Here is a 21,601-nt window from a genome sequence, read left to right on the forward strand (position 1 = left end):
TGCACAAATCTGGCCTTTATGGAAGAGTGGCAAGAAGAAAGACATTTCTTAAAGATATCCATAAAAAGTGTTGTTTAAAGTTTGCCACAAGCCACCTGGGAGACACCAAACATGTGGAAGAAGGTGCTCTGGTCAGATGAAACCAAAATCAAACTTTTTGGCAACAATGCAAAACGTTATGTTTGGCGTAAAAGCAACACAGCTCATCACCCTGAACACATCATCCCCACTGTCAAACATGTTGGTGGCAGCATCATGGTTTGGGCCTGCTTTTCTTCAGCAGGGACAGGGAAGATGGTTAAAATTGATGGGAAGATGGATGGAGCCAAATACAGGACCATTCTGGAAGAAAACCTGATGGAGTCTGCAAAAGACCTGAGACTGGGACAGAGATTTGTCTTCTAACAAGACAATGATCCAAAATATAAAGCAAAATCTACAATTGAATGGTTCACAAATAAACATATCCAGGTGTTAGAATGGCCAAGTCAAAGTCCAGACCTGAATCCAATTGAGAATCTGTGGAAAGAACTGAAAACTGCTGTTCACAAACGCTCTCCATCCAACCTCACTGAGCTCGAGCTGTTTTGCAAGGAGGAATGGGCAAAAATTTCAGTCTCTCGCTGTGAAAAACTGATAGAGAAATACCCCAAGCGACTTACAGCTGTAATCACAGCAAAAGGTGGCGCTACAAAGTATTAACTTTTTCAGTTTTTTATTTGTTAAATAAGTTTGAAATATCCAATAAATTTCGTTCCACTTCATGATTGTGTCCCACTTGTTGTTGATTCTTCACAAAAAAGTACAGTTTTATATCTTTATGTTTGAAGCCTGAAATGTGGCAAAAGGTCGCAAAGTTCAAGGGGGTCAAATACTTTCGCAAGGCACTGAACATATATACACATTATATATATATATATATATATATATATATATATATATACCCCTAACTGAGAGACATCCCACATTCTTATGTGTACATTTTCACACACACAACCTACCTTGCAGATAAACGCCACCACCTCTGCAGTGTACAGGGAGGGAGCCATGGTTCTCCGGATTCTGAGAGGAACTGTACAGCTTCCTGAAACCTGTGCACCTTCTAACAATGTCGTTTCAAGTTTCCCCAATTTGCGAACGTGAGCTTGCGTGCATCCTGTATGCGAACGCAAGTTTGCGATCAAGTGGAAACAATTGCAAAATGCACAATGCATGTCCAAGATACATATGTACATTACACCAAATGCATCTAACAGACACAATAACATTGAATACATAGAAAAATAAAAACAAACATTAGGGTAGACCATAAATCAGTTTTATTGAACACATTATAAATTAGTTTAGCAGGCATTTTAAACATGGCCGCCCACCACCATCAACGTTTATTCAAAGCACAGTGCACAGCTAAAACTATTCAGATATGACAATTTTTTAAGACAGTATACAAGCCTCAAGCAATAATAGCTTGAGATATTTTCGCAAATAAACTACTTACAAGTACAGCAATAGTAAATACATAAAACATACATGAACAAAGAGACAGTAAGATTAATATACAGGTACAGATTGACAATACAAAACACAATTTTACTAAAAATAACAAACCTTTACAGAGGGTCAAGTATTCATTCCCCCAAATACAGCCCTGTGGTATGTGTCATTAGACATGACAGGCAACGCAGCCAACCCCCCCCCCCCACAAAAAACAAACCCCCAAAAAACAAACACAAAGCAAATATGAAAAAAAATATCCCCACCAAAATATATTGGACCTTTTTGCAGCCCAAGACATCCATGATGTCTCACAGCTTTTTATAAAATAGGCACAGACAACACACAGTAAAGGGAACACCCAGCAGACCAATTAACTGTGAGTGTCCTGGACTAAAAGCAACATAAGTGCAACTGCAATTTAGAGTGGGAAGTGCTAACAGGGATCAATTGCAAAGGTTTGTAGCATGCGTGGTTTATCTACCAATTGCCGAATATGGCAAAGTCTTTGAGCATGCTCAGTAGATCTGAAATGGCAATTGGCAAGAGAGAGAGAGAGCTATATCTGAACACCCGGAACTTTATTGTGGTTGCCAAAACAGTTGCATATTTATATATATATATATATATATATATATATATATATATATATATATATATATATACACAGTTCCTTTGCGAAAGTATTCAGCCCCCTTGAACTTTTCGACCTTTTGCCACATTTCAGCCTTCAAACATAAAGATATAAAACTGTAATTTTTTGTGAAGAATCAACAACAAGTGGGACACAATCATAAAGTGGAACGAAATTTATTGGATATTTCAAACTTTTTTAACAAATAAAAAACTGAAAAATTGGGCATGCAAAATTATTCAGCCCCCTTAAGTTAATACTTTGTAGCGCCACCTTTTGCTGCGATTACAGCTGAAAGTCGCTTGGGGTATGTCTCTATCAGTTTTGCACATCGAGAGACTGAAATTTTTGCCCATTTCTCTTTGCAAAACAGCTCGAGCTCAGTGAGGTTGGATGGAGAGCGTTTGTGAACAGCAGTTTTCAGTTCTTTCCACAGATTCTCAATTGGATTCAGGTCTGGACTTTGACTTGGCCATTCTAACACCTGGATATGTTTATTTGTGAACCATTCCATTGTAGATTTTGCTTTATGTTTTGGATCATTGTCTTGTTGGAAGACAAATCTCCGTCCCAGTCTCAGGTCTTTTGCAGACTCCATCAGGTTTTCTTCCAGAATGGTCCTGTATTTGGCTCCATCCATCTTCCCGTCAATTTTAACCATCTTCCCTGTCCCTGCTGAAGAAAAGCAGGCCCAAACCATGATGCTACCACCACCATGTTTGACAGTGGGGATGGTGTGTTCAGGGTGATGAGCTGTGTTGCTTTTACGCCAAACATAACGTTTTGCATTGTTGCCAAAAAGTTTGATTGTGGTTTCATCTGACCAGAGCACCTTCTTCCACATGTTTGGTGTGTCTCCCAGGTGGCTTTTGGCAAACTTTAAACAACACTTTTTATGGATATCTTTAAGAAATGTCTTTCTTCTTGCCACTCTTCCATAAAGGCAGATTTGTGCAGTATACGACTGATTGTTGTCCTATGGACAGAGCCTCACACCTCAGCTGTAGATCTCTGCAGTTCATCCAGAGTGATCATGGGCCTCTAGGCTGTATCTCTGATCAGTCTTCTCCTTGTATGAGCTGAAAGTTTAGAGGGACGGCCAGGTCTTCGTAGATTTGCAGTGGTCTGATACTCCTTCCATTTCAATATTATCGCTTGCACAGTGCTTCTTGGGATGTTTAAAGCTTGGGAAATCTTTTTGCATTCAAATACGGCTTTAAACTTCTCCACAACAGTATCTCGGACCTGCCTGGTGTGTTCCTTGTTCTTCATGATGCTCTCTGCGCTTTAAACAGACCTCTGAGACTATCACAGTGCAGGTGCATTTATACGGAGACTTGATTACACACAGGTGGATTCTATTTATCATCATTAGTCATTTAGGTCAACATTGGATCATTCAGAGATCCTCACTGAACTTCTGGAGAGAGTTTGCTGCACTGAAAGTAAAGGGGCTGAATAATTTTGCACGAGATGTTTTATGCAGGAGGTGACCAGCGCTATGGAGTTTATAATAAATACAAAAAAAGGACCTAAGGTGTAAGCTGCCAACAACCAACCCTGAAAGGGTTAAAAGTGATAAAATTGTAAAGAAGGTTGAGACCGGCGCTACCTTTAAAGTGCTAATGTGCCAAATAAATAAATAAATAGTGTATAAGTAAAGTGCTGAAGTGTATCATTTATTTAAAGTGCTCATATTCTGAGTGATAACGGGTTGGGTATTGCAACATTTATCATAAGTGCTAGTGCCAGAAAAAAACTTGAAAAAGAAACCAAACCCGGTGCTTTTATTCAAAATAATAATGTGTGTTACAGTGATAAACCGTGGAAGTTTACATAAATGACATATACATAAACGGTGCTTATTTTATTGGAAAAATGACTGTAAATAATACCTGTTATTATTACGTGCTGTGATCATAAAGTGATGTGAAACTTTACATATATATGCAAGTAAATGAATAAATTAAATAAATTAGTAAGTCCTCTTTAGTAGAGAAATGAAAAAACAGGTGTTGAACAAAGGAAAAGTAGAGCACGGATTGCAAACACCACTATAGCCACTAGGTGTCGCACCCGGCCAATATACCACCTGTATATCAATAGGGACCAATATGGAATCCTGGGGTTCCCTCACCACGGTCTCTCCTCGTCCGGAGTACCTCAGGATATAAAAAGAGAGAGAGAGGGGGACCCCTTGGTGCGATGTATAGTGCCAATCTTTTAAATGGCGAGGTAGTAACTCACGGTTAGGCTGTCCTCGATCAGTAAAGAGAAGCCGGGAAGCTTCCGCATTCCACGGCCCAAGCTCCAAATACCGGAAGTGACGTAGTGACGTAAGACTCCACCCCACGCGTTTCGTAATGCAACGTCTACTGGAGCGGCGGTGGAGGCCGCTCCAGTAGACGTTGCATTACGAAACGCGTAGGGTGGAGTCTTACGTCACTACGTCACTTCCGGTATTTGGAGCTTGGGCCGTGGAATGCGGTAGCTTCCCGGCTTCTCTTTACTGATCGAGGACAGCCTAACCGTGAGTTACTACCTCGCCATTTAAAAGATTGGCACTATACATCGCACCAAGGGGTCCCCCTCTCTCTCTCTTTTTATATCCTGAGGTACTCCGGACGAGGAGAGACCGTGGTGAGGGAACCCCAGGATTCCATATTGGTCCCTATTGATATACAGGTGGTATATTGGCCGGGTGCGACACCTAGTGGCTATAGTGGTGTTTGCAATCCGTGCTCTACTTTTCCTTTGTTCAACACCTGTTTTTTCATTTCTCTACTAAAGAGGACTTACTAATTTATTTAATTTATTCATTTACTTGCATATATATGTAAAGTTTCACATCACTTTATGATCACAGCACGTAATAATAACAGGTATTATTTACAGTCATTTTTCCAATAAAATAAGCACCGTTTATGTATATGTCATTTATGTAAACTTCCACGGTTTATCACTGTAACACACATTATTATTTTGAATAAAAGCACCGGGTTTGGTTTCTTTTTCAAGTTTTTTTCTGGCACTAGCACTTATGATAAATGTTGCAATACCCAACCCGTTATCACTCAGAATATGAGCACTTTAAATAAATGATACACTTCAGCACTTTACTTATACACTATTTATTTATTTATTTGGCACATTAGCACTTTAAAGGTAGCGCCGGTCTCAACCTTCTTTACAATTTTATCGAATAATTTTGCACGCCCAATTTTTCAGTTTTTTATTTGTTAACAAAGTTTGAAATATCAAATACATTTCATTCCACTTTATGATTGTGAAAATTGAAAATATAAATATATCTACATATATATATATATATATACACACACACACACACACACACACACACACACACACATATATATATATATATATATATATATATATATATATATATGTGTGTGTGTAGATCTATTTATATTTTCAATTTTTTGATGTTTATATCGAGTTATATTAAAATATATATATGAACAAAAACATTATATAGATAGATAGACAGATAGATAGATAAATAGATAGATACCGATATATATATATATATATATTTTTTTTTGTAACATTTCTTTTTGGTTTCAGGTTGTGGTTTCAAAGAAGGGTTGGGTGATGCAAATGCATATGACCAAGCACAAACTCATGCTCATCACTCATACACATCACTAATACGATTGGAAATGTCATGACTGACAAATAGCACAGTGATTAGGGAGTCTGCCTTCCATCTGTTCATTTATGTGTTCAAATCCCTCAACTTCTCTCCCCTCTCTCTGTGGGCAACAATTTGAGGTCTACACCCCACAAAGTGTTACCATCAATAGTTTGACATTGTTAAGGACATAGGCATTTGCATCCCCAAACTCTTCATGGAAACCCCCCCAAATAATAAACAAAAAAAAATATTGAGATTTATATATATATAGTTCTGGCTTTATATATAGAAATATATATATAGAGCTATATATATATTTCTATTTGGACAAAATGTTCCAAAAAATACAGTTAGGTGGTGCAGCTGCACTACAAAATGTGCAAAAATGCAAAGGGTTGGGCATATGTATGTGAACCCCAGAACTTTGTAGTTTAAATTATAAAATGTTAATATATAGAAATCCATATGTCTTTAGAGAAATACATATATGTATGGTGGAAATAAGATAGTTCTCAATTTGGGGGGGGGGGGGTGTTCATATTGCTTGGTATACATTCATATTTACACAATTAAGATTTGTTGCCTAGCAATTGCTAGGAGTGTGAACTGTGTGCAGTGACAACATGCAACTTTATCTCTTTCGCCAGTGATCGCCAGTTTACATGGTCGAAAACGCGATTTTGACATGCCAATTCACTATATCGCAGGCTAACATTTTGAAAAACGTAAAACATTTTAGGCAAGGTTGGCGTTGAGCATGCATACATGTGTCCTCTCCCAGCTCTGGACTTCAGGAGCTAGTTCTGTAATTTACACTTTTGAAGAAATCTCTCTTTATATTTCACTTTTTGACACAGTTTAAAAGCCAATGATCTCCAAATGATATACCCCAGCTAGCACAGTCCTTTGTGATTTTTTGGGTTCTTAAACAATGTTTTTGGAAAAAACAGTCAAGCTTTTAGCTGGCCTGTTTTTAACTCTCGCCCTGACATTATTGGATCTTAGTGAATTTGACATTAGGCGTTATTTTCCGCCGGCAGTACAGTGAATTACGATTTCAAACGTTAAAATTCGCCATAGCGCCAAAAGGCTGGCGAAGGCAAAATAGCGGTACAGTGAATCCGGCCCTTAGTGTCAGATTTGTCCATTGCAATGTCGCAGTCCCATTAAAAATCGCTAATCACTGCCATTACTAGTAAAAAAAAAATAAAAAAGTAAAAATTCCATAAATCTATGTAGACGTGATCATTTTTGCGCAAACCAACCAATATACGCTTTTTGGGATTTCTTTTTACCAAAAATATGTAGCAGAATACATATTGGCCTAAATTGATGAAGAAATTCGATTTTTTACATTTTTTTATTGGATATGTTTTGTAGAAGAATATTTTTGTAAAAAATATTGTTTTTTTTTTCAAAACTGCATTTTTTTTGTTTATAGCACAAAAAATAAAAACCAAACAGGTGATCAAATACCACAAAAAGAAAGCTCTATTTGTGGGGAAAAAAAGGCGATCAATTTTATTTGGGTACAGCGTCGCACGACCGTGCAATTGTCAGTTAAAGTAACGCAGTGCCATATCGCACTTATTGGGATTTTTTTTTATACCAAAAATAAGTAGCAGAATACAAATTGGCCTAAAATGATGAAAAAATTAGATGTTTACATTTTTTTTTTAATTGGGAATGTTATATAGCAAAATGTAAAAAAATATTGTATTTTTCCCCAGAATTGTCGCTCTTTTTTTGTTTATAGCGCAAACAATATAAATCGCACAGGTGATCAAATACCACCAAAAGAAAGCTCTGTATGTGGGAAAAAAAGGACATCAATTTTATTTGGGTACAGTGTCGCACAACTGCGCAATTGTCAGTTAAAGTAACGCAGTGCTGTATTGCACTTGTTGGGATTTTTTTTAACCAAAAACAAGTAGCAGAATACAAATTGGCCTAAAATGATGAAAAAATTTTATTTTTACATTTTTTTTTATTGGGAATGTTATATAGCAGAAAGTAAAAAATATTGTTTTTTTCCAGAATTGTCGCACTTTTCTCATTTATAGCGCAAACAATAAAAATCGCAGAGGTGATCAAATGCCACCAAAAGAAAGCTCTATTTGTGGGGAAAAAAGGACATCAATTTTTTTTTGGTTACAGCGTCGTACGACCGTGCAATTGTCAGTTAAAGTAACGCAGTGCAAATCACAAAAAATGGACATGTCATTAAGGGGGGAAAAACTTCTGGGGCTGAAGTGGTTACCAGTAGGGATGATCGAACGGTTCGGGTCGACCATCGGTTCGACCCGAACATTGACTGTTCGAGGTTCGGCTGAATTTAGAACTTTTTGCTGAAAAAGTTCGGAATTCGGCAGCCAGAACCGACCAAAATGCAATGGGACAGGAAATGGGCTTTAAAAGCCCATGATTGGACCATAACCATTAGCAAAAGCCAATTGAGGGGGCAGGAGAATGCTAGGATTGTGATTGGAGTGACTAGGGGGTCCCTAGGCCAATCATTAGTGAATATGCCCCCCAGTATATAAGATAGCCCCGCCAAATTCCTAGCATTGTAATACAGGGACATGGAAGAGAGTGGAAGCAGTTCTGTTAATTTTACTTTAAAAGTGTAATTTAGCATTTATTAGTGTGAGGAAAGGGATATCTAGTGTAGTTAGGGTGCTCTTTTACACTTTAGTTAGATGCAAAAATTTAGTTTCTGTAGGGAAAGTTTTAAGTGCCAGGGTGACCGTAATGTAGTGTAGGGTGAACTGACTGCTATGGCAGGGTGACCAAACCCTTCCATTTCAGGGTGATCGTAATGTAGTGTAGGGTGAACTGACACTGACTGCTATGGCAGGGTGACCAAACCCTTCCATATCAGGGTGACCGCTATAGAGAAAAGATAGTTTCTCTTAAGTCACATTCGGTGCAGTAATATGGCTTCTCGCCGGTCAGCTTGCTTTTTGGCTGCAGGCGTCTATAGGGATTTTTTGAGGACATGTTTGGAGTCAGGCATGACATCTGAACATGTGTATAGGGGGTATATATACACACCCATGTATGTATATATACACCTGCACATATATAGGTGTGAAAGGAGCAGAAAACTACTTGTGCTAATGAAATAATTAACACCAATATAGTTACGCTCCTATCACACCTATATATGTGTAAAATACATATAAGTGTGTGTGCGTGTATATATATATATATATATATATATATACCCGTATACAGAAGTCCAGATGTTTTGCCTGCCTCCAAAGAACCCAAAAAAATGCCCAAAAAAACACTAGCGCCAAAAAAAAAAAAAAACGCCCAGGTGTGTTGTTGCAGGCATTTTTTTGGGGGTTTGGGAGGCAGGCAAAACATCTGAACTTGTGTATACGGGTATATATACACACATACTTATATGTATATATACACCTAGACATATATAGGTGTGATAGTAGCAGAAATATATGCTTGCACTAATGAAATCATTTACACTAATATGGCTCCGCTCCTATAACACCTATATATGTGTAAGTGTAAAATACATATAAGTATGTGTGTATATATACCACTATACACAAGTTCAGATGTTTTGCCTGCCTCCAAAAACCCCCAAAAAATGCCTGCAACAACACACCTGGGCGTTTTTTTTTTGGCGCTAGCGTTTTTTTGGGCATTTTTTTTGGGTTCTTTGGAGGCAGGCAAAACATCTGAACTTGTGTATAGTGGTATATATACACACATACTTATATGTATTTTACACATACACATATATAGGTGTTATAGGAGCGGAGCCATATTAGTGTAAATTATTTCATTAGCGCAAGCATATATTTCTGCTACTATCACACCTATATATGTCTAGGTGTATATATACATATAAGTATGTGTGTATATATACCCATATACACAAGTTCAGATGTTTTGCCTGCCTCAAAAGACCCCAAAAAAATGCCCAAAAAAATGCTTGCTACTAAACCGGCAAGGTGTGAAAAGAGGGAAGCCACTATCCTGTTCTATAAGTGACCTAATACAAACAATCTTTTTTTTTATGGTTCTGGACATGCTACAGAGCTGAAACCTCACCGGTACACTTTTTAGACCCCCCAGATACTAAATCCAAAGAATTTTTATTTTCAATAATTGGATCTCTATCAAAAATGACAATTTTTAAGAACTTTTTTTGTGTGATTAATAGTCCCTGGGGTATGACTCAGAACCCTAGGCACTTTTTAGGGGCATTTATTGGGTTTTAGGGCTTCAAAATTGTGTTTTTTGATTACCGAAGTTCGGGTCCCATTGATTTCAATGGGGTTCTGAAATCCGGGCGGAACTTTTGGGAAGTTCGGATGTTCTGGCCGAACCGAACTTTTGAAAAATTTGATCATCCCTAGTTACCAGCAATACTAAGTCAGTCCCACAGAAACCACTCTGCTTTTTTCTAGTTATTGTACATTTTTGTGCTTTATTAGGCCACATAGCAATGCATTTTTTCTTTGGGCCCCTTAAATCTCTCCATGTTGCAGTTTGGAAGTTTCTGTATCATTGTGTTGGTCCTCATTTTTTCTCCACAGGTGTGGGAATATCTGCAATGTTACTACTCCTACAACAACTTACTGCTGCAATGGGATGGAGGGTCTATATGTCAGTGTGGTGATCCCGGGGCGCAAGGAATATCTGACCCTGTGTGAGTTGGAGGTCTATGGTGACCCGGTGACTCCATAGCCGGATGTCTGCAAGTAAACCCAACAGAAGGAATAATAAAGTCCATCATCAAATTCCATGTCCATCCTGAAGACCCAGAATAATGGACACTTCTATGTTTCCCTATATAGCTGGAGGAGTTCCTCTTCTGTTCTACACCTTCTATTTGTGACTGGAGAAATAATTGATAAATATCTGTCAGGATTTCCTTTTCATTTTACCTAAAAATGATGTGAGCTTACCTGAGCCAATAAAGTTTCTTTTATTCAATTTTATTTTTTCTGAGTTGTCTGTTTGCTCTTTTTATCTATATTTTTCTTCAGGTTTATTATAATGGAGTTTGATGGGAGAAATAGAAAACGTGGGACAAATCATAATTAGAAAATTTAGATGCATCCGATTTTCCAAAAACTGAAAATTTGTCAGAATTTCAATTTGTAACAAAATTAACTGCACATGTCTAGCAGTTTGGCATCTTTGCCTTGGGCGCTGGATAACCTTTTCCCAGCACTGAATGCTACGATGGTGCAGTGCAGCCGGAGGGAGGAAGAGGAGGAGAAGCTGGCAGCGCTGCATGGGGAGGCAGAAGAGGATCATTGTCTGCGGTAAGGCAGTATAGCTGGCCCTCCTACTCAGCAGGTGCCCGGGTCCCCATTTTGAACTGATGGGGCCCGGGCTCAGTACAGGAGGACTGGTTGTACTGCCTTTTTAGCAGCCCTGGATGGTTTTCATAACACCTGTCCAGAAAGAGCAAGCCTAAAAGCTTTTATATACTTAATAATATAATGTGTCACCGTCGCAAAATTAAAATACATTTCACCAAAACCCCCCAATGGAGCTTCCAAAAAATTGTAAAAAAAATAAAAAATAAAAAATGATTGTAAAAAAAAAAATAGTGGAAAAAATAATAAAAAAACTAAATGGTAAGTATACACATTATACATATATATATATATATATATATATATATATATATATATATATATATATATATATATATATATATATATATATATATATAAATAAACTGCTGACACCAATCTCTGCCCTAGTGACACTGTGAATTGCCCCACTGCTACAGTATCTCACAAAAGTGAGTACACCCCTCACATTTTTGTAAATATTTTATTATATCTTTTCATGTGACAACACTGAAGAAATGACACTTTGCTACAATGTAAAGTAGTGAGTGTACAGCTTGTATAAGGCCCCTTTCACATATACGGTCCATTTGTCCGTTTTCATCCATCCGTTGACAGATGAATAACGGACATCAATGCATCTCTATGTATAAACGGATAGCAATGGATGATCATCCGTTAACATCCGTTTTCATCCGCTTCCGTCAATGTCCATTTTTTGGAACGGATGAATGCCCTATTTTTCATCCGTCAAAAAATTGGATCTGACGAAAAACGGATGTAAACGGATAAACGGTCCGTTTTTCATCCATTTTTGCACTGGTAGTGGATGTAAAAAAACGGATGAAAAAACGGATGAAAAACTGATACATTTTGACGTGACTGAACTGATGAACTGATTGGACCGTATGTGTGAAAGGGGCCTAAGGGTCCTTTCACACGGGGCGGACCGTATTTTGATCCGCTCCGGCACTTTTTTTTACGGACACGGATGACACGTGTCATCCGGTCCGTATGCCCGTTTATCATCCCATCCGTTTGCGGATGATAAATGGAGATAATGTATGTCAATGGGATTGCGGATGTCAGCGGATGACACCGCTGACATCCGTTTTTGCGTCCGTTACGTTTTTTTTAAACTGAAGAAAAATAGGGTTCTCTTCCATTCCAAAAAACGGAACTGATAGGAAAGGACGCAAATTGGATGTCAGCAGATGGTTATCCACTGACATCCGCAATCCCATTGACATGTATTATTTCCGTTTTTCTTCCGCAAAAAAATAGGATGATTAACGGACATACGGACCGCCCGTGTGAAAGGACCCTTACAGTGTAAATTTGCTGTCTCCTCAAAATAACTCAACACACAGCCATTAATGTCTAAACCGCTGGAAACAAAAGTAAGTACACCCGTAAGTGACAATGCCCAGATAGGGCCCAAAGTGTCAATATTTTGTGTGGCTACCATTATTTTCCAGCACTGCCTTAACCCTCTTGGGCATGGAGTTCACCAAAGCTTCACAGGTTGCCACTGGAGTCCTCTTCCACTCCTCCATAACAACATCACGGAGCTGGTGGATGTTAGAGACCTTGCGCTTCTCTACCTTCCATTTGAGGATGCCCCACAGATGCTCAATAGGGTTTACGTCTGGAGACATGCTTGGCCAGTCCATCACCTTTACCCTCAGCTTCTTTGGCAAGGCAGTGGTCATCTTGGATGTGTGTTTGGGGTCATTATCATGTTGGAATACTGTCCTGCGGCCCAGTCTCCAAAGGGAGGGGGTCATGCTCTGCTTCAGTATGTCACAGTACATGTTGGCATTCATGGTTCCCTCAATGAACTGTAGCTCCCCAGTGCAGGCTGCCCTCATGCAGCCCCAGACCATGACACTTCCACCACCATACTTGACTGTAGGCAAGGCACACTTGCCTTTGTACTTCTCACCTGGTTGCCATCACACATGCTTGACATCATCTGAACCAAATAAGTTTATCTTGGGCTCATCAGACCACAGGACATGGTTCCAGTAATCTATGTGCTTAGTCTGCTTGCCTTCAGCAAACTGTTTGCGGGCTTTCTTGTGCATCATCTTTAGAAGAGGCTTCCTTCTGGGACGACAGCCATGCAGACCAATTTGATGCAGTGTGCAGCGTATGGTCTGAGCACTGACAGGCTGACCCCCCCCCACTTCAACCTCTGCAGCAATGCTGGCAGCACTCATACGTCTTTCTCCCAAAGACAACTGCTGGATATGACGTTTCTTTGGTCGACCATGGCGAGGCCTGTTCTGAGTGGAACCCGTCCTGTTAAACCGCTGTATGGTCTTAGCCACCATGCTGCAGCCCTTTTTTCATGTCTTGGCAATATTCTTATAGCCTAGGCCATCTGTATGTAGAGCTACATTTCTTTTTTTCAGATCCTCAGAGAGTTCTTTACCATGAGGTGCCATGTTGAATTTCCAGTGACTAGTATGAGAGAGTGAGAATGATAACATCAAATTTAACACAGCTGTTCCCCATTCACACCTGAGACCTTGTAACACTAACAAATCGCATCACACCGGGGACGGAAAATGGCTAATTGGGCCGAATTTGGACGTTTTCACTTAGGGGTGTACTCACTTTTGTTGCCAGTGGTTTAGACATTATTTGGCTGTGTGCTGAATTATTTTGAGGGGATAGCAAATTTACACTGTTATACAAGCTGTACACTCATTACTTTACATTGTAGCAAAGTGTAATTTCTTCAGTGTTGTCACATGAAAAGATAGAATAAAATATTTACAAGAATGTGAGGGGTGTACTCACTTTTGTGAGATACTGTATGTATGAAGACGGGCATTTGGCCAGCCTGTATTTGTAGGAGGAGTCTGGGGGGGGGAGGGGGTATATATTCCTCCTCCTCTGGCAGGTATATGTCAGTGCCTTTCCTTCTTGTTCTCTAGGGTACAGTCGGCTGTTGTCACTTCCGGTTTCCGTACAAGAGATCAGGGAACTGTCAGGCTTCAGCATTAGTGTGGAGCCTCTCCTTGCTGCTGGTAGGTGCGGGCTGATTGTTGCAGGGAGGGGTAGAAGAGATGAGGGGGCTACGCAACTGCCTCTCACATTCATGGGCGCACCAGCCTAGCGCATTATTCTTTGCAACAATATTTTATTCAACAAGTATGTGCATCATACTCACAAACCAAGAAGAAATACAAGCAAGGAAAAAAGTCCAAGTCCACCAAGTTCTCCGTTCAGCATGGTCTTAATGGTAAAGACAGTCCTGGAATGAAGACCTCCAAAAATAACTGATGCATTTCGAGGGTGTCCCCTCTTCTTCAGAGCTGCTGATTATTCCACGTGGTGACATGGGGAGGGGGGGGCGGGGAGCAAGAAGCAAGGTTTATCTCATACTCAGAAGGAAGAGGGGCAGGGGGTTTTCATGGCACTATACCAAGGTATCAGAGGTATCCAGCTCGGCTCGTCTTTCATTAACCCTTGCCTCACCGGTCCGGTCACATCAGGCAGACAGTGTTCAGTCACATCTTTTCTCCTGTGAAAAAAAAAAGACCTCATATTCATGTTCCTAGGTTCACCTGCCTCCCTTTTAGCATTCAGAAGGTTGGCCGTTAATGCTGGTTCATAGGGTTGAGCGAACACGGACTGTATTATTTGGGTCCGTACCGAATAATTGGATTTTTGTTACCCGGACACGGACCCGAATACTTTACTGTATATTCGGGTTTAAAATCCATGTTCGGTAATTTTATTTCCTGTTTTGTATGTAATGGCGCGGTTTTAATGGCGCGGTTTCAACAGCCAATCAACAAGCGTTTAACTGGTGTGCCATAGAAGCCATCAAAACCATGCCTACTAATGGCATGGTTGTGATTGGCCAGCTGAAGCATGTGACCCAGGTCTTTATAAGCTAGAGACACAGCGCCGTGCGCGTCAGTCTGTTCTAGTGTAGGGAGAGAGCACACACAACGGTGCTGGCTGCTGCTGATTAGGGACAGAGACAGGAAAAAAAAAACATTGTGGCTGTTAGAAAATAATGTAGGGACAGGTTGGAGTGTAGGCAGGGAAAGATAGAAAAGCATTTTAGCGACAGGCTGGAGAGAGTAGGCAGGGGGAGATTAGGAGACACAGGACAGAACAATCGTCCGTTAACGATCTACATCGATTTTGCTGTGTGGGGGGTGGTGCAGTGAATGATCTTTTTGCCCTCACTTGAGCCCACTGAGGAGGAGGAGGAGGAGGGAGAAAAAAAAATCTTGTTATCAGTCTGTTGTGTGGAGCGTTCAGCTATATTTTACTACAGAGTGCTGTACTAATCTGCTATTTAAAAATTACAAATTTAAAGGGGAATTTTTTTTTTTTACATTTTTTCCTTCATAGCCTGCTGACCGTGAGATAAAACATAAGACACTGCTGTATTCACATCTGCTATTCAAAAATCAACAATTTAAGTGAAAAATAAAAACTATTTAATGCATACGTTTGTAAGGTTCTGGTACCTCTGGTACCCTTATTTTCCATTTTCTTTATAACATTGCGTCCCACCTTTTTAGTTAGGTGGAACGCATACACCTTTAAGACGGATGACGTCATCAATGAGCGCCGCTGAGCGGCTATTTCAATCGCCAGCATTCTGTCTCACATTGTTCGTTCAATGTGACTGTGTGTCCACATGCTTACCAACCTTGTCTTACTATCGGAACCTCCAGCTATTTGCGTTTACCTGGAACGGACCGGAACCTCGCTATGGATCTCGTATCTCGCTACCGGATCACTCCCTCACTACTGGACCCCTCTAATTACTAATCTTTACCTAGTGATAAGTACCCCACAGGGGAATCCTCCATAACGAACTTACACTATCATCTTCTGCACATTAAGGACTGTTACATTCTATGCATACTAATTCTACCATCTGCACTGTTACATAGATTGCTAGCTCTTGAGTCTACTACCATCTATCCTTGCACTGGGTTAGTCTATCCTGTATGTCATCTGCTGTCCTTACCACCTATTACCATACCTGATTACTAACCTATCTGCATTCTACCTATTACCATCTACTACTCTCCTGAACATTGCTACCAAGTGCTTACCATTACTGTCACTGCTCACACCTGTCCCTTCAGCACATCACCTCCATACTACCATATACATCCTATCACTCCAGGAACATCTTATTGAGTGTGTGTATATCTGTATGCTGAAGCAGACAGGCCCACAGTGATGAGTCTGGAGAGTTGGATCTGGTATTCCAACACATCTCTACATGACTGCTGAGTGGAGATTCTGTAGCTGCAAATCCAGCTTACTATAAAAACGCAGGAGCGTTACAACGTTCCTGTGAGATACACCGTTTTATATATTTTTTCTATTCCGCTATTCAATATACACCCTTTTGAGGTGAAAAAAATTAAATCGCGGCATAGTCTGTATCGGTACGTGTGAGATACACCTTTTAAATTTGTTTGGCGCATCTCCTTCCACCGCCGAGGATTGCAGGGCACTTCAGTTTGCCTCCTTTTCCAAACTCCTCCTACTCCTCTTCCTCATCCTCCCTTTAGGGTACAAAAAATTGTAATCGGGGCCTAGTCTGTGTTTGTACGTGTGAGATACACCGTTTTATATACTTTTTTCTATTCCGCTATTCAATATACACCCTTTTGGGGTGAAAAAAATTAAATTGCGGCATAGTCTGTATCGGTACGTGTGAGATACACCTTTTAAATTTGTTTGGCGCATCTCCTTCCACCGCTGAGGATTGCAGGGCGCTTCAGTTTGCCTCCTCTTCCTCATCCTCATCCTCCCTTTAGGGTACAAGAAATTGTAATCGGGGCCTAGTCTGTGTTTGTATGTGTGAGATACACTGTTTTATATACTTTTTTCTATTCCGCTATTCAATATACACCCTTTTGGGGTGAAAAAAATTAAATTGCGGCATAGTCTGTATCGGTACGCGTGAGATATACCTTTTAAATTTGTTTGGCGCATCTCCTTCCACCGCCGAGGATTGCAGGGCGCTTCAGTTTGCCTCATGTTCCGAACTACTCCTACTCCTCTTCCTCATCCTCCCTTTAGGGTACAAAAAATTGTAATCGGGGCCTAGTCTGTGTTTTTACGTGTGAGATACACCGTTTTGTATACTTTTTTCTATTCTGTTATTCAATATACACCCTTTTGGGGTGAAAAAAATTAAATTGCGGCATAGTCTGCATCGGTACGTGTGAGATACACCTTTTAAATTTGTTTGGCGCATCTCCTTCCACCACCGAGGATTGCAGGGCGCTTCAGTTTTCCTCCTGTTCCGAACTCCTCCTACTTCTCTTCCTCATCCTCCCTTTAGGGTACAAAAAATTGTAATCGGGGCCTAGTCTGTGTTTGTACGTGTTAGATACACCATTTTATATACTTTTTTCTATTCCGCTATTCAATATACACCCTTTTGGAGTGAAAAAATAAAATTGCGGCATAGTCTGTATCAGTACGTGTGAGGTACACCTTTTAAATTTGTTTGGCGCATCTCCTTCCACCACCGAGGATTGCAGGGCGCTTCAGTTTGCCTCCTCTTCCTCATCCTCATCCTCCCTTTAGGGTACAAAAAATTGTAATCGGGGCCTTGTCTGTGTTTGTACGTGTGAGATACACCGTTTTATATACTTTTTTTCTATTCCGCTATTAAATATACACCCTTTTGGGGTGAAAAAAATTAAATTGCGGCATAGTCTGTATCGGTACGTGTGAGATACACCTTTTAAATTTGTTTGGCGCATCTCCTTCCACCGCCGAGGATTGCAGGGCGCTTCAGTTTGCCTCCTCTTCCTCATCCTCATCCTCCCTTTAGGGTACAAGAAATTGTAATCGGGGCCTAGTCTGTGTTTGTACGTGTGAGATACACCGTTTTATATACTTTTTTCTATTCCGCTATTCTATATACACCCTTTTGGGGTAAAAAAAATTAAATTGCGGCATACTTTGCATATTTGACTGTGAAATACATCCTTTGTATTTGTATACTGTTTTTCTATTCCGCTATTCAATCTACACCCTTTGGGGTAAAAAGAATTAAATTGTGGCATAGTCTGTATCGGTACGTGTGAGATACACCTTTCCAATTTTTGGGGCGCATCTTCCACCGCCGAGGATTGCAGGGTGCTTCAGTTTGCCTCCTGCCTGTTCCGAACTCCTCCTACTCCTCATCCTGCCTTTAGGGTACAAAAATTAGTAATCGGGGCCTAGTCTGGGTCTGTACGTGTGAGATAGATACACCTTTTGATATCATATTTTCTATTCCGCTATTCAATCTACACCCTTGGGGTAAAAATAGTTAAATTGCGGCATAGTCTGTATCGGTACGTGTGAGATACACCTTCCAAATTTTTGGGGCGCATCTTCCACCGCCGAGGATTGCAGGGTGCTTCAGTTTGCCTCCTGTTCCGAACTCCTCCTACTCCTCTTCCTCATCCTCATCCTCCCTTTAGGGTACAAAAAATTGTAATCGGGGCCTAGTCTGTGTTTGTACGTGTGAGATACACCATTTTATAAAAATGTTTCTATTCCGCTATTCAATATACACCCTTTTGGGGTGAAAAAATAAAATTACGGCATAGTCTGTATCGGTACGTGTGAGATACACCTTTTAAATTTGTTTGGCGCATCTCCTTCCACCGCCAAGGATTGCAGGGCGCTTCAGTTTGCCTCCTGTTCGGAACTCCTCCTTCTCCTCTTCCTCATCCTCCCTTTAGGGTACAAAAAATTGTAATCGGGACCTAGTCTGTGTTTGTACGTGTGAGATACACCGTTTTATATCCTTTTTTCTATTCCGCTATTCAATATACACCCTTTTGGGGTGAAAAAAATTAAATTGTGGCATACTTTGCATATTTGACTGTGAGATACACCCGTTGTATTTGTATACTGTTTTTCTATTCCGCTATTTAATAAACACCCTTTTGGGGTAAAAAAAAATAAATTGTGGCATAGTTTGCATATTTGACTGTGAGATACACCCGTGCGATACTGTTGTTGTTTTGTTCCGCTATTCAATAAACACCTTTCTAGGGCAAGATCATAAATTACAGAAATATGAGGAGACCGTCAAATAGGGGCTGTGGCCTGGGTCATGGTGCTGCTGGTAGAGCTCCTGTTGCAAGGAGAGGACGTGGTCGATCTGTGCCAGCTACACGCACAAGTGAAACACCTTCGTCAAGTGTGAGTAGGCGACAGAACCTGCAGCAGTATTTGGTAGGGCATTATGTGCCTCTAGAAGTGATGAGGCCAGAAGAAGTACAGGCGATAGTAGATTGGGTTGCTGACAGTGCCTCCAGTTCCTTCACATTGTCTCCCACCCAGTCTACTGCAGAAAGGTCAGAGTTGGCACCTGCAGCCGATGTCCAACCGTCTTTCACCTCACCCCCTTGCAAATCAGGCAAGCAGTCTGAGCCCCAAGTCCTGCAGCAGTCTCTTCTTCTTTTTGATGACTCTGTCAGAAGAGTTTCCCAGGGCCATCCACCTAGCCCTGCCCCAGAAGTGGAAGAGATTGAGTGCAGCGATGCCCAACCTCTTATTTCTCAAGATGAGTACATGGAAGGACCATCGCAGCACGTCTCCGATGATGACGAAACGCCGGTGCCAACTGCTGCGGCACTCAGAATTGTGGAGACCGACAAGGAGGGCAGGGGTAAAGACTGGGTGGAAGATGATGTGGAGGACGATGTGGTCCTCGACCCCACATGGAATGAAGGTCATGCAGGTGACCTGAGTAGTTTGGAGGAGAGGCTGTGGTCGCACAGAGCCACCAGCACAGCAGAAGAGGGAGCAGGGTGCAGAAGCGGAGCGGCTGTGCCCTAGACACTACGTCTGCTTCTGCCCAACGCAGCAAGGGACCGAGCGCACCAAAGCCAGGTCAAAGGAGTTCTCTAGCGTGGAAGTTCTTCAGACAATGTGCTGATGACAGGACACGAGTGGTTTGCACGCTGTGCAATCAGAGCCTGAAGCGAGGCATAAACCTTCTCAACCTGAGCACAACCTGCATGATCAGGCATCTAAGTGCAAAGCACGAGCTGCAGTGGAGTAGACAGCTTCAAAACCAAGAAAGGTCTCTGGCTCCTCCTGCTTCCTCTTCTGCTGCAGTCTCGGCTTCTTCATCCACCTCTGTAGTGATACCGGCACCTGCCACCCCGCAAACAGAGGATCTGTCAGCAACACCACCACCTGGGTCACCAACCATCTCCACAATGTCCTGTGGAAGTGTTCAGCTTTCCATCTCCCAAACACTTCAGAGGAAGAGGAAGTACCCGCCTACCCACCCGTGATCCCTGGCCCTGAATCCCAGCATTTTAAAATTCTTGGCCTTTGAAATGCTGTCATTCCGTCTGGTGGAGACGCACAGTTTTCAAAGCCTTATGTCGGTGGCTGTCCCACAGTACGTCGTGCCCAGCCACCACTACTTTTCCAAGCAAGCCATCCCTTCCCTGCACAACCAAGTGGGGGAAAAAATCAGGTGTGCACTGCGCAACGCCATCTGTGGCAAGGTCCACCTAACTACCGATACGTGGACCAGTAAGCACGGTCAGGGGCGTTATATCTCCCTAACGGCACACTGGGTAAATGCAGTGGTGGCTGGGCCTTGTAAGGTTCTGGCACTCTCAGTGCCTCCTATCACATTATTTCCAGGTGCTTTCCATCTACCTAGATAGATGAAGCACATATAGGTGTGTTTCCCTTTAAGACTGATGCTGTCATCACTGAGCGCCGGACTGGATGGCTATTTAGATCGCCGGCTCTCACTCACATGTGTTCGTTCAAACACCTTTGCACCTTGATGCTAACTTGGCTTGAAGCTCTCATGCTTGCATGCATACCTCGCTGACGGAACCACGCTGCGCTGATCCCTGTATCCCACTACTGGATCATCTGCTCTTGCTGAACCTCTCCTCTACTACATTGCTATTAGTGATAAGTACCCCGCAGGGGAAACCTCTATAACCTTTATACTAAAGCTTACACTATCTAGCTCTGCATACTAAGGACTATTACTACATCTGCATTGTCTAAGATTGCTAGCTCTTGAACCTACTACCACCTGTTCCTGCACTGGGTTTGATCTCTCTTGTATGTCCACCTGCTACTCTGTCATCTGCTACCATACATGATTGCTAAACCTATCTACATCCCATCTGATACTATCCTACTTTCAAGAGCATTTCCTTTCAAGTGTCTGTCCTCTACCATCTCTACCCAACCTGTCTCTTCAGCCTATCATCACTGTGTTACTATATACATAAGTCACTCTAGGAAACATCTTATTGAGTGTGTGTATTTACTTGCTGAATTGAGACCTTCCACACATGATGAGTCATTGAGGGTTGGGAATGGTATCTCAGCGTTTCTCTTACATGACTACTGAAGTGGAATATTTCTGCAGCTGAAAATCCACACCATACATAAAACGCAGGAGCGTTACAGATTGAACGAACC

General features: G+C 41.2%; 1 protein-coding gene across 1 annotated transcript in view; it reads left to right on the plus strand.

Annotated features, from left to right (window-relative positions):
• The window catches only part of LOC309556416 (fucolectin-like), a gene marked incomplete at both ends in the record, with an annotated part of 59,594 nt that extends 49,089 nt beyond the window's left edge, over positions 1-10,505 (plus strand). The window contains one exon of the mRNA XM_082258882.1: positions 10,355-10,505. Coding sequence (XP_082115008.1) covers positions 10,355-10,505 — 151 coding nt within the window. The remainder of the gene's footprint in view (positions 1-10,354) is intronic.
• Positions 10,506-21,601: the final 11,096 nt, after the last annotated feature.

Source organism: Pelophylax lessonae (genome assembly GCF_965119305.1).
Source record: "Pelophylax lessonae genome assembly, chromosome: 5".
Lineage (NCBI taxonomy): Eukaryota > Metazoa > Chordata > Amphibia > Anura > Ranidae > Pelophylax > Pelophylax lessonae.